A 12,233-nucleotide genomic window follows, 5' to 3' on the forward strand; every position below is an offset into this window, starting at 1 on the left:
CACGGCGGCAGGTACGGGGCCCGTGAGTGCCTTGTTCCTTGCTCAGGCTGGTCTCCTGAGCTCAAGCGATCCTCCCACCTCGGCCTCCCAGAGTGCTAGAATTACAGGCGTGAGCCACTGCACCCGGCCTACAATTGCTTTTTAAATCATTTAAGAAAAGAGAAACTAATGCATTTAAACTATCTTTTAAGAAGTAGACATAATTACCCTTTCTGGTGCTCTCTGTTTTTTTGTGCGGTTTTGAATTACTGTCTGGGATCACTCACTCTCAGCCTAACTAACTTCCTTTAGCATTTGTTATAAGGTGAGTCTGCTGGCAACAGATTCTCTCGATTTTGTTAATCTGGAAGTGTCTTTATTTTGCCTTCATTTTTGAAGGATAGCTTTGCTGCATATAGGTTTCTTGGTTGACAGGTTTGTTTTTTTTTTCCTTGGACACTGAATATTCTCAGTGCTGTGGCCTCCCTTGGTTTCTGCTGAAACGTCAGCGAGTGGTTCATTTACTGACGTTCTCCTCTAAGTAAGGAATCATTTTACTTTTTAAGCTTTCAAGGTTTTGTCCTCATCTTTGGCTTTCAGAATTTTTACAATGATATGTCTGTTCGTGGACCTCTTTGCATTTATCCTACTTGGAATTCAGTGTATTACAGTTCCTGAATGTATAGGCTATTGTTCTTCAATAAATTTGGGATGTTTTCGGCCATCATTTCTCTGAACATTTTTCCTGTTCCTTTCTCTCTCCCTTCTTTGCGGTTTCCATTGCACATGTGTTGGTGCACTTAATGGCGTCTCTGAGGCTCTCTTCATCTTTCTTCATTCTTTTTCTCTGTCCCTGAGCCCGCGTGGTCTGTGGACTTACCCTCAATTTTGCTGCTTCTTCCTTCCCGTCCGTATCTACCACTGAGCCCTTCCCGTGAGTCTTTAAGTCTCAGGTATTGCACTTTTCAACTCCAGAATGCTCATTTGTTTTTTTTAATAATCTCTGTCTCTTTACTGATAGTCTCTTTGGTGCAACATTGTCGTATCTTTCTTTGTTTATTCACTGTCCCCCTCCCTCCTCCCCTTGTTTATAACGGCCACTTTGAAGTCTTTTTCTGAAAAGTCCAACATCTGGTCACTCGCACAGGCAGCTTCTGCTACCTGCTTTCATTCCAGCATGTGGGTCAACTTTCATGTTTCTTTGCACACTTCATGATTTTTTGCTGGAACCTCACCGCAGCCTCCGCTGTTCTCCAGAGCCCCCTTAGACTGGAATTTCTCCACACTCTGTGCAAAGGAACTCGCTGCCTTTGGGAAGACATTAGGAGCTACCTCTGAGCCAGGGCTCTGTAGCTTGGGACAGTGACAGGTTTCTCTCTGAATAACACGTGACACTCCTTTAGGAGCTGAGCACTCGTCGGGCAGGAGGGGGTGAGGGGCACCAGCCTGGGATCCACTTTCCTCTCCTCGCCTGGAACCGCGGCCTCACGAGCTAGGAAAGGGTGGTGGGCCCCGTCTTTTTAGCGAGCTGGGAGAGGGGCCCTGTGTCCTTGGCTGCAGCAGACGGAGCCCAAATACCAGACTCTGGCCTCCCTCACGGAGTTTTGTAGGTGTCCTTGAGCAGATGCTTCTTCCTTTGCCGTCGGCCGCAGGACCGTGCTGCCCATCACTTTGGGCGGAGGGTCCGTGAAGCCCCTCACACGGTCATGCCGAAGCCCATCTCTTCCAGCCCTTTTTGAGAAGCCACATTTGTGCTTCTGACATGACGGTTTCTAGACAGTCTACTTGGAATAAGGAGAATCTTAATGACGAGAAAGTCTTTCTGGTTTTGGATTTTACATGGGAGCATTCCGAGTTGGTGACTGAGGAGCAAGGACTCCGCAAGTCAGAAAGAACGTCGTGCACTCTCGACGTTTGGAGCCGGAGCCTCAGAGGAGGCTCGCCACCACGAAGCCGAGGCAGCGGGGGACTCCCGTTGTGATTCTTGCAAATCCGAGTGGACCGCAGATGGCCGGTCAGGCCTGTGACAGCCACGGCTCCCAGCCCTGCGCCCACCCCCTGGGTTCATCTCTGCAGAAGGGGCGCGAAAGGCTAGGTTCTAATGAGCCCACCTGATGAGCCGGCTGCACCTGACATCTCAGAGCCACTGCCGCGAAGGTCCCCACGGAAGGCCGCGGGGAGCAGCTGCTACTGCAAAGGGCCCGTGCGGGTTAGAACATAGAGCCGGTGACGAGCTCTGCTTCTGCGCCTCCACGAGCAGCTGGGCAGTTCATGTGGCAGCTTCGGGGGTCCTGTCTGGGGTGAGCTGTGGTGACGCAGCAAGAACTTCGAAGCCAGATGTCACTTTTGTGACCTCGAACAAGTTCCTGCAGGTGGGGATGCTCCCCCTTCAAAGCTGCCTGGGCACGGAGCACGGTGCCTGGCACATCAGCACTCAGCAGGAGTGGCAGCTCCACCCCCGTAGGGAACCTGGGAGGAAGGAGAGCGTCGTCAGTGGCTTCTAGGACAAAGCGTTTCTGCCCTGCTGTGCAGGTGCTGGTATTTCGGGGACAGGGGCCTGTTCAGGACCGGGCGGTAGGAGTCGTCCCCACGAGAGAGATGTTCATGGCAGCTCTTGGCAGGGTATATGACCTCTCTAGGCTCGGTCCCCTCGGTGTACCTGGCCCCAGCTGCTGCTAGGGCTCCTTCAGCAGAGCCCTGCTCCTGTGAGAGGTGAGCCCAGCCCAGGCGTGCTCACGGCGGCAGGTACGGGGCCCGTGAGTGCCTTGTTCGTACCGCGTGTGGCTGGCGGGCGTCCTGCCCTTGCCTGGCTTGCTGCATTTTCTTTTTGCTCCTTTTTAAAATGCGCCCTCTGAGTGTCACAGTGTCACGGAGACGTGGAGCTGCCGCCTGCAGGGCTTCTGGGGCCACGGGGGCTGCACGGCAGGGATGGTTGAGACGCCGCCGCAATGGTTTCTACGCTGGCTTGTTGTCCTTTTTCATTTCTTTCATCTGCTGCTGGGCAGAGCGCCCCTCGTCTGTCCCCTCCAGACAGCCCGCTCTGCGGCCAGTCTGACGACAGCCGTGCACCTGTGCCCGCAGCGCCCCTCATGTTCCCACCCCTTCTCTTCACTACTCACCTTTGTACCTGTCAGGTTTTAAGTGAGCTTTAAAACGTGTTGTTTTCTAAGTGCACTGTGGTGTTCTGCAACAGAAAAGGGAATTCACGGAGAAACCGATGACATTCAAATAAAATCCGTGGTTAACAGTATTGGACCAATGCTGGTTTCTTGGTGTTGACAAACGCACCGTGTTGTTGACCCTTAGCGGAAGCTGGGGGAAGGGTACACAGGAACTGTACGATTTTCACTTTTCCGAAAACCCAAAATTGATCCTTAGTAAAGATATTTTAAAGTATATGACCTTAATTAATCCCTTTCTTGTTATTGGAAGACTTTCCTTTGCATTGAGGATGAAGTAGAGGTGGGCTGGTTTGTTAGGATTTGTGGCACGGAAGCTCGCTGCTCTGACAGAGCTCGGACTGTAATTGAGGGAAGGGGTGGGGCAGGGGTCGGCTTTGTCTTTTCTTGCCGCCTTTTGTCAGGAACTGTGACCCCGTGTAAAGGAACAAGAACTGCCGAAGGAAAAGTGTGTGCTGCTTACTCTGAACACTTTGGAGCTGACACACTGTCCGTTACCTCACACACAGTGGCTCCTAGAAACGTCCGAGATACAGGGGACAAACTGTCCCAAGCGCCAAGGTCACGGAGGAGTGGCTCCCGTACCGTGAGCCCAGGCGGTTTTGTTTGCTTTGCACATTCAGGCCACAGGTGTCTCCACGAAGGTGGTGAAAGGTGGGGGGATCGTCTGGGTTCTCTGTAGTTGGGAATTTTCACGTGCGTGTTCATGTTTTACCTGGGGCGTTTTCTGAACAAGCTCACAGGGGGAGTGCGATCTTCAGCGCGCCTGAGAGCCCGAAGTTGTGCCGCAGCCGGGTTGGCCTCCGCCCAGGAAGTCGCTGGCTCCGCGTCGGCCAAGACAGCATGTCTGGTGAGCCTCGTTAGCACGGACAACGCCAGGGTCCCGACTCAAGGGTCCACTCATATACACAATTGTCACTGCAGGACATGTCGCATTAGAAAAACATCCAACGTGGCTTACGTGCCAGAGGGGGGCTATTTCAGATGAAAGGTGGCGGCGCTGTAATTCTTGCAGAGAAAGGTGCGCAGTCCAGTCAGGGGCTGCCTCCCTAGCGTTCGCCCAGCGGGGGTGTGTGTCTCAGAGACCCAGGCTCGGGGACATGCCCTGCCAGTCCTCCTGCCCGGCAGGCAGTCTGTGAGGTGACGCTGGCGCGTGGCTCCGCCCCAGCCCTGACAGCTCTGAGCAAAAGGTAAGCTGGGCCGGGAAAGGGGCCTTTTCCCGCTGGCCGTTCCACGGCGAGCAGCGTCCTTTCCCCGGTCTCAGTTCCTGGCCTCGCTCGCAGAACAGACCTGCCTCATCCAGTCCGCAGCTTGGGGACAGACCTGGCCGGACACCAGCACCTGGCGCAGTGTTTCGCTCCTAGTTGAGATGCTTGGCAGAATTCTCTTGCAGTCAATTTAACAAATATTTGCTGAGCACCTACTAGGTGCCAGGCACTGTTCAGTGAATAAAAAAGCAAAGACCCTGCCGTCACGGAGCTCACAGTCCCACAGGAAAGGAGGAAAACTGGGTCATTTTACTGTCGTTTTGCAACATGTAAATACACGCTTCTGAATTAGCCTCAGGAAACATCACACCCCTAGGAAAACTGGCCGTGTGGGAGTGATGCTGGGTGTGTGTCTAGATCCGTTCCCAGCCGTCACTTTGGATGCTGTCCCTTGGTGGCGGAATGGGGAGATCTGTTGAAGCTGTGGTTACATTTTCATCAGCTCAGATGTGAGAAGAAACACCAGCCCCGGGGACGGAGGCTTTTCCTTTGCTGGCTGTGTCTGGTTTTCCCTTACGCTTTTCTTTCTCGACAGACTTCCTCATCACACAGAGCCACAGACAGGCGCACGTCCAAGAAGTTCAAGTATGACAAAGGTCATCTTGTAAAGTCAGAATTACAGAAACTCATCACTAAAAGTGAGAGTGCTTCTTTGCCAAAAGTGACTCCTGAGACCCGCTGTGAAAATGCGTTTGCTGAAGACGGTGCCCTCCTTCCGGGCAGTGAGGCCGGCGTGTCCACACGCCCGGAGGCTGCGGGTCTCCCGCTGGGCCGCTGCGGAGTCGTGAGTGACTCCTGCTCAGCACGGACGGAAGACGGCCTGCCCGCGCCCAAACCTGGCGCCGATCCAGGAGCAGAAGAACCCAACAGCGGTTCCGCTGTGCAGGGAGAGTCGGCGCTGGAGACAGAGGGAGGGCGGGCGCCGCTGCTCCAGATGGACGACAGCGTGTTTCTGGACGACGACAGCAGTCAGCCAATGCCAGTGAGCCGATTCTTCGGAAACGTGGAACTCATGCAGGTAAGCGTGGCTCCTGCCTCCTCGCATAGGTACTCGGGCAGCACTGTGCACGCTCGAGTCCTGTACTCCCAGCTCACTGCATGTAAATAATGCCGGGACACAAAATTAAATATAAATTAGTGATTTCAACCCAAGAGGAGATGAAACATTTGCTGCTTGGGGGCACTCCCTCCGTCTCCCAAGCTGAGAACCACAGCCACTAGGAAAGACCACCGGTGGGGAGGGGTCTCCACCCACAGCCCAGATGTGTTTCTGTGCCATCGGATTTGTGGGTTTGGAACATCTAGCCCACGGTGCTACTGCTGTAGGCGTTGTTCCAAACCCACACCTTTCCTCCTCCTCCTCACCTGGCCAAGCCAGTGGGGAGGAAGCTCCCGTCACGAGTGCTGGGACTCGGGCGAGACCAGGGCTGACGATGGGGTGACTCGCGATCGCGGGTGCCCACGTGTGATGTTCGTGACTGAAGTCCGTGTTTTCTCCCCCTCTAAGGACCTGCCGCCGGTGTCTCCGTCTTGTCCTTCAATGAGCAGAAGAGAATTCAGAAAAATGCATTTCAGAGCCAAAGATGACGATGACGAAGATGATGGTGATGCAGAAATGTAGAGAACACACGGAACAATGTCCTTGTGTGCCATGCAGTTCCAGTCTGACAGCGCAGCCCGTTACGAGATTTATAGAAAATGTGTCTCCGAGAGAATGTGTCCTTAATCCCTGCAAACCTGGCCATCGGCGCAAAGCACCAAAACCTGTGAACTAAAGTCTTTGAGATTGCAAAGCCGCCGTCTGTGGCAGTGTCCTTTCTTACGTACCCGTGTGTGTGACAATGGCGCGAGTCAGCTGAGGGGCTTGGGGCTCCGCGCGATCTTTGTGAGGACAATTCTTCAGCTCATTAGCTTTGATAATATGCAAGTTGATTTTCCATTATCAAAATTTGATCATTCTTGTGATTAATTCAATGCCAGTTCTTAAAGAACTCTCCTTATTTCTGTATATGAAGCTAATGTTTACTCTTGGAAATTCTGCAAAATACATATGGGAAAGAAATAAAATATATTTTGAAAATATTTTTGAAGAAGTCTTATGTCCTAAAATTGTGCTCCTTTCTGAGGTGTGCGCCAGCCAAGCAGAGGACGTGAATCTCGTCCTCAGTCTTACACGCTCTCATAAGGCGGGTCCCCCTTTTGGATCCATTAAGCAGCAGGAGAGGTAGGAAAGACCCTTGGAGCAGAGCCCCTTATCTTGTGTGGCAGAGGCTGGTCACAGGGAAGGCATGTGCCTCAGGGCTGCAGAGGTCCTGGCGCAGCTGCCCCACTGGGGACTGACGCAGCCCGCACGCGCATCGAGGAGCACCGCGTGACGAGGAGCGTGTGGGGGTGCTCCGTCCACTGCCTCTCCCTGCCACTGCTGCACGCAGAGGCCAGGCGGGGCACCCAGGAGGAGGGAGCCTAGGTCCCTGGGTGACCAAGGACAAGGAGAAAAAGCTGCCTGAGATGCGGAGGACCGTGGACTTTTCATGAGTGAGCAAGAGAGTCTTCCTGTTTGGGGGCTGTTAGCATTCCTGGTTTAGTTATAACCGCAGCTAGATTAACTCTGTTAAAATGCCCTTTGAAGTACAGGAAGTGTTTTACATAACAGATAAATTGGGAGCAAAACGTAGTTGCCCTATGAGGAATTTTTCAGCTCCCTTTTCAAAAACTACCCTCCCTGGAAGTAATGTTCCTGGCAGTCACTCTCTGCTTCCAGCGTGACCATTTCCTCATCAGCCGTGACCTTCACCTGCTCTGAATACTTTGTGATTTATTGATCCGTGAACTATAATTTGAAAATGTTGCTCGTACAGTCACTTTATGATAGCCAGGGAAAATGATTTACAACTTGAGGTTGCTGCATGAATGACTGTTAAGAACAGCACCTGCCTGGGTGGTGAGGGAGCCCTCCAGGTGGGGACTTTGTCGTTCCCACTTCAGTGAGCTGCGTCGTCCTGCACCGGTGCCCTGCGGGAGCAAGGCAGTGTCACTTTCCCCACAAATTGCAAAATGGAAACTGAGGCTACCCCTCTTCACTCGGAGTTTTTAACCCGCAATGATGAACATTCTCAGGTGGAAACACCTTCCTCGTCTGCCTAGACTTTTTAAAAACCAGTCCTTTGATGGTCCAGCGTGCACTGCTTTTCCCTTTCTAACTGGCAACACAGCTTAAAATGAGGCCGGGCCCCCCTTTCCTTGGGCGCCCATGACCTCAGTGGCTTCTGAAGTCGAAGATGTATCATTTCATGCAGCAATCTGGAGAATTTTTTTAAGTACCAAAAACTCCATGTGCAATCTTCCAGGTGTTGAGAAGGTGGCAGAGATGGTGGATCTAAGTCCCTGAAGGTCACTGTCAAGGGGAGTGAGGTGTTACAAGAAAACACAGGTGTCCTGTGTAAGAAATGGCACAGAGGAGGGTGGCATCTTGAAAGCCTTGTGGAGTGTTTGGAAACAGGGCAGCGGAGGGACCAAGAGCAGAGGCCCCACGGTGTGCCCACAGATGGAGCACGCACAACAGAAGACAGCGCCTCAGAATGGGGCCCTCGCAGCACGACTTTAGGGCTAGAAATACAAAACAAGTGTAGATTAAGGCCTGGGGACAACATGAGATTTCAAAAACATTTTAAAATACATCGTTAAATCACGCTAATTGTGAATACTCCAGCAAATGCCTGCCAGGTGTCGGCCAGCAGGTAAAATGAGCACCTGACCCAGTTTGCTACTGTAGGAGGCCAGGTCCTGTTACAAACGTGAATTTTTAGAAACAATTTCTAATGTTGCAAAATTACATACAAGGGCTTGAGCAGTATAAAAGAATATTAATAGACCCATCCCGTAAGTATTCCTTGCTTTGTGAAACATATTCCTACAAAACTGACAACCAGAATAAATTGTAATTTTCTACTCCCTTATGTGTGCTGTGCTGGGACCCCGAGACCAGCCGCAGGCTCAGTGATTCACCAGGGGAAATCACAGGACTTGGAACACGGTTGATCACAGCAAAGGGTACAGGCAGATGTCAGCGATGGGGAGGGAGGCACGGGGTGGAGTCCAGGGCGCAGCTTCCTGACAGCACCTCCTGGTGTAGTCCATGGAGACCCGCTTCATTCTCCCTGAGAGGATAGGAGCCAGCAGGGAAGCTCTGGCAAGCCTCGGTGTCCTGGGTGTCACCGGGGTCAGCCACGTAGGCATGGAGCACCCACCCACCCACGGGAGGACCTCGGGAGCTGGCACCCTGACCAAACTGACGCAGTGGGGCCCAGGGCCTCGGCAGACAGAAGCGCCCCCAGGCAGCTACTCCCAGTGCTCCAGGGTCCCCCTAGGAGGAGGCACGCTGGCCTGAGCACAGGCCTTTCTTTGGACTGGGACGGGTTTGAGACATGAGTCAGGCCCCTCCCTAGACCCCCAGTGGCTTCCCGCCATTTGGAATTGCAGGCACGCCTCCTTCTACTGCTTTCTCTTTATCCTGCTTCGCAGACGCATGCTTTACAAACTGAAGGTAGCGGCAGCCCTCCTCAAGCAAGGCTACCAATGCCATTCTTCCAGGGATGTGTGTTCACTGTGTGTCTCTGGGTCACATTTTGGTAATTCTCACAATATGTCAAACTTTCCATTATTATATCTGTTACAATGATCTGTGACCCTTGATGTCACTGTTGTAATTGTTTTGGGTGCTACAAACTCTGCCCATAGAAGACAGTGAACTTGATAGGTAAATGCTGTTGTGTTCTGACTGCTCCACTGACCAGCCATTCCCCGTCTCTCTCCCCACACCCCGGCCTTCCTATTCCCTGATAGTATTGAAATTAGGCTGCTTAATAACCCTACAGTGGCTTCTAAGTGTTCTAGTGAGAGGAAGAGTCATATGTCTCTCACTTTAAATCAAAAGCTAGAAAGGATTAAGCTTAGTGAGGAAGGCGTGTCACAGCCAGGCCAGGCCTCTTATGTCAAATAGCCAAGTGGTGAATGCAGAGGAAAAGTTCTTGAAGGAAATTAAAAGGGCTGCTCCATGAACACACTAATGATAAGAAAGCAAAACAGCTTTATTGCTGATACAGAGAAAGTCTTACTAGTCTGGATAGAAGATCAAACCAGCCACAACATTCCCTTAAGCCAAACCTAATCCAGAGCGAGGCCCCAACTCTCTTCAATTCTGTGAAAGCGGAGAGAAGTGAGGACGCTGCAGAAGAAAAGTTGGAAGCCAGCAGAGCTTCGTGAGGTTTAAGGAAAGAAGCCGTCTCCATACTGTAACAGCGCGAGGTGAAGCAGCAGGTGCTGACGCAGAAGCTACAGCAAGGCAGCCAGGAGACCCAGCTGGGATCTCTGATGAAGGTGGCCACGCTAAACAGCAGATTTTCAGTGTAGACGAACAGCCTCTACTGGAAGATATGATCTAGGACTTTCATAGCTAGAGAGGAGCAGTCAATGCCTGGCTTCAAAGTTTGAAAGGACAGGCTGTGACTCTTGTTAGGGGCTAATGCAGCTGGTGACTTTAAGTTGAAGCCGGTGTCATTTACCATTCTGAAAATCCTAGAGCCCTTAAGAATCATGCTAAATCTACTCTGCCTGTGCTCTATAAATGGAACTACTAAGCCTGGATGACAGCACATCTGTTTACAGCATGGTTTACTGAATATTTTAATCCCACTTTTGAGAACTTCTGCTCAGAAAAAGAGTCCTTATTGACAATGCACCTGGTCACCCAGGAGTTCTGATGGAGATATACAAGGAGACGAATGTTGTTTTCATGCCTGCCAACACAACATCCATACTGTAGCCCGTGGGGTAAGGAGTAATTTCAGCTTGCAAGTCTTATTATTTAAGAAATACATTTCATAAGGCCATAACTGCCATAGATAATATTCCTCTGGTGGATCTGGGCAAAGTAAATTGATAACCTGGAAATGATTCACCATTCTAGATGCCATTAATTCATGGAAGGAGGTCAAAATATCAAAATTAACAGGAACTTTGAAGCTCATTTCAGCCCTCATGGGTGACTTTGAGCGGTTCAAGACATCAGTGGAGAAGTCACTGCAGATATGATGGAAACAGAATAGAATTAGAAGTGGAGCCTGAAGATGGGGCTGAATTGCTGCAACGTCATGATGAAACTTGAACAGATGCGGAGTTGCTTATAGATGAGCAAAGAAAGTGGTTTCTTGAGATGGAATCAACTGGTGAAAATGCTGTGAACACTTTTGAAATGACAACAAAGGATTTATAATATTACATAAGCTTAGCTGATAAAGCAGCAGCAGGGTTTGAGAGGATGGACTCCAATTTTGAAAGAAGTTCTATGGTGTTGGCAGATAGGAGACATGTAAAGTTTCAGGAGCTTTGCAGGGCTTTGCCTTGAATGGAATCTGTGAACGTGTTAGTTCACAGACCAGAAGCTGCCTCGCCACAGGAGGGTGTCTCACCAGTCAGAGGTGTAGGCAAGGTGACACCTGTCTCAAGACCTGGAGGCCAGTGCCTGATGCTTGTGTGAGACAGAGCTCGGCATGGGATCACAGGTTAAGGACTGATCAAAGAATGCCAGCCAACGGACACCTGCAGCTAAAGCCAATTAGCCTCAAGGACAGTTCCTGCTTCACTGCTGACCACTTGTCTCAGTTAATAAGAAACTAGATAAAGAAATATATGGCCTCTATATTTCCGTTTAGCTTTTCTGCTAATCGACAATTTTATCTTTAACTTGTATACTCAGCTAAGTCTATTCTTAACTTAGGGCTTAGAAGTTTATCTTGGAAAAATTTTGTAACCATTTGTTCATATAGATAGAGTTAATTAAGGGATCTCTAGAAACTTTTGGGGAGCCTTAAAACCTAAACGAATTATCTATTACACGTAAATCTGTAACCACTACGACTAATTGCTGCACCAATAAATACTGATGAGGGACTTCACTCAGGGCCTCACAGCTTACGGGAATGCTGGAGGACCCCTGACTCCTCCATTACTTTATATTTTGTCTCTGTCTCGGTTATTTCTCTGTCTCTGTTATTTTTCTATTTCTATTATTTCCAAATCTCTTGCAACCATCCTCCCTGGGACCTGTTTTGCTGGGAGCGTGGCTAACTCCTGGCACTGTGGGTCAAACTATCAAAGAGCATCGCATGCTACAGAGAAATCTTTTGTGAAAGGAACAGTCAATGAATGTGGCAGACTTCATAGTTGTCTTATTTTAAGAAATTGCTACAGCTACCCCAGCCTTCAGCAATCACCACCCTGACCAGTTAGCAGCCACCGCCAAGGCAAGACCCTCCCCCAGCAAAAAGATGATGTCTCACTGAAGGCTCCAATGATTGTTAGCATTTTTAACAATAAAATATTTTGAATTAAGGTATAGACACTGGTTTTTTAGAATAGTGCTACTGCACACTTAATAGACTATGGTGTAAACATAACTTTTACATGCACTGAGAAACAAAAAAATTCATGTGATTCACTTTTTTGTGACATTTGCTTCACTGTGATCTGGACCTGAACCACAGCATCTCCAGGGTGTGCCTGTGCAGCCACTCCGTACCGGCCTTGGTCCCAGCTCATCTGGCTTCTCTCCTCATTGATTCCCCCATCTACTGCTCGCTACCCTTCAGCCACGGTGGCCTTTTCCTAAGACCCTGATGTGCCCCGCACAGCCCCCAGCTCCGAGCAGCTGGCTCCAGCACCAGCTCCCCTGGCCCCCACCTCGACACCTGATGGCTCATCCTCTGCTGCATCAGGGCCGATGCTGGCTCTATCTGTGCTGTGCTCCCTC

At 50.5% G+C, this 12,233-nt stretch overlaps 2 protein-coding genes across 2 annotated transcripts in view; both read left to right on the plus strand.

The window, feature by feature from the left end:
• The window catches only part of LOC105823003 (UPF0688 protein C1orf174-like), an 11,079-nt gene extending 7,498 nt beyond the window's left edge, over window positions 1-3,581 (plus strand). Inside the window, exon 4 of the mRNA XM_012660080.1 lies at window positions 3,563-3,581. Coding sequence (XP_012515534.1) covers window positions 3,563-3,581 — 19 coding nt within the window. The remainder of the gene's footprint in view (window positions 1-3,562) is intronic.
• A 283-nt stretch (window positions 3,582-3,864) lies between these two features.
• Window positions 3,865-6,477, plus strand: LOC105823004 (UPF0688 protein C1orf174-like). The gene is made up of 3 exons (XM_012660081.1): window positions 3,865-4,008; window positions 4,962-5,444; window positions 5,934-6,477. Exons 1-3 carry the CDS (start codon window positions 3,865-3,867, stop codon window positions 6,045-6,047), a joined length of 741 nt encoding a protein of 246 aa, XP_012515535.1. The 3' UTR covers window positions 6,048-6,477.
• The last annotated feature ends 5,756 nt before the right edge of the window (window positions 6,478-12,233 follow it).

This window comes from Propithecus coquereli, unplaced genomic scaffold, assembly GCF_000956105.1.
Source record: "Propithecus coquereli isolate 6110/MARCELLA unplaced genomic scaffold, Pcoq_1.0 Scaffold651, whole genome shotgun sequence".
Lineage (NCBI taxonomy): Eukaryota > Metazoa > Chordata > Mammalia > Primates > Indriidae > Propithecus > Propithecus coquereli.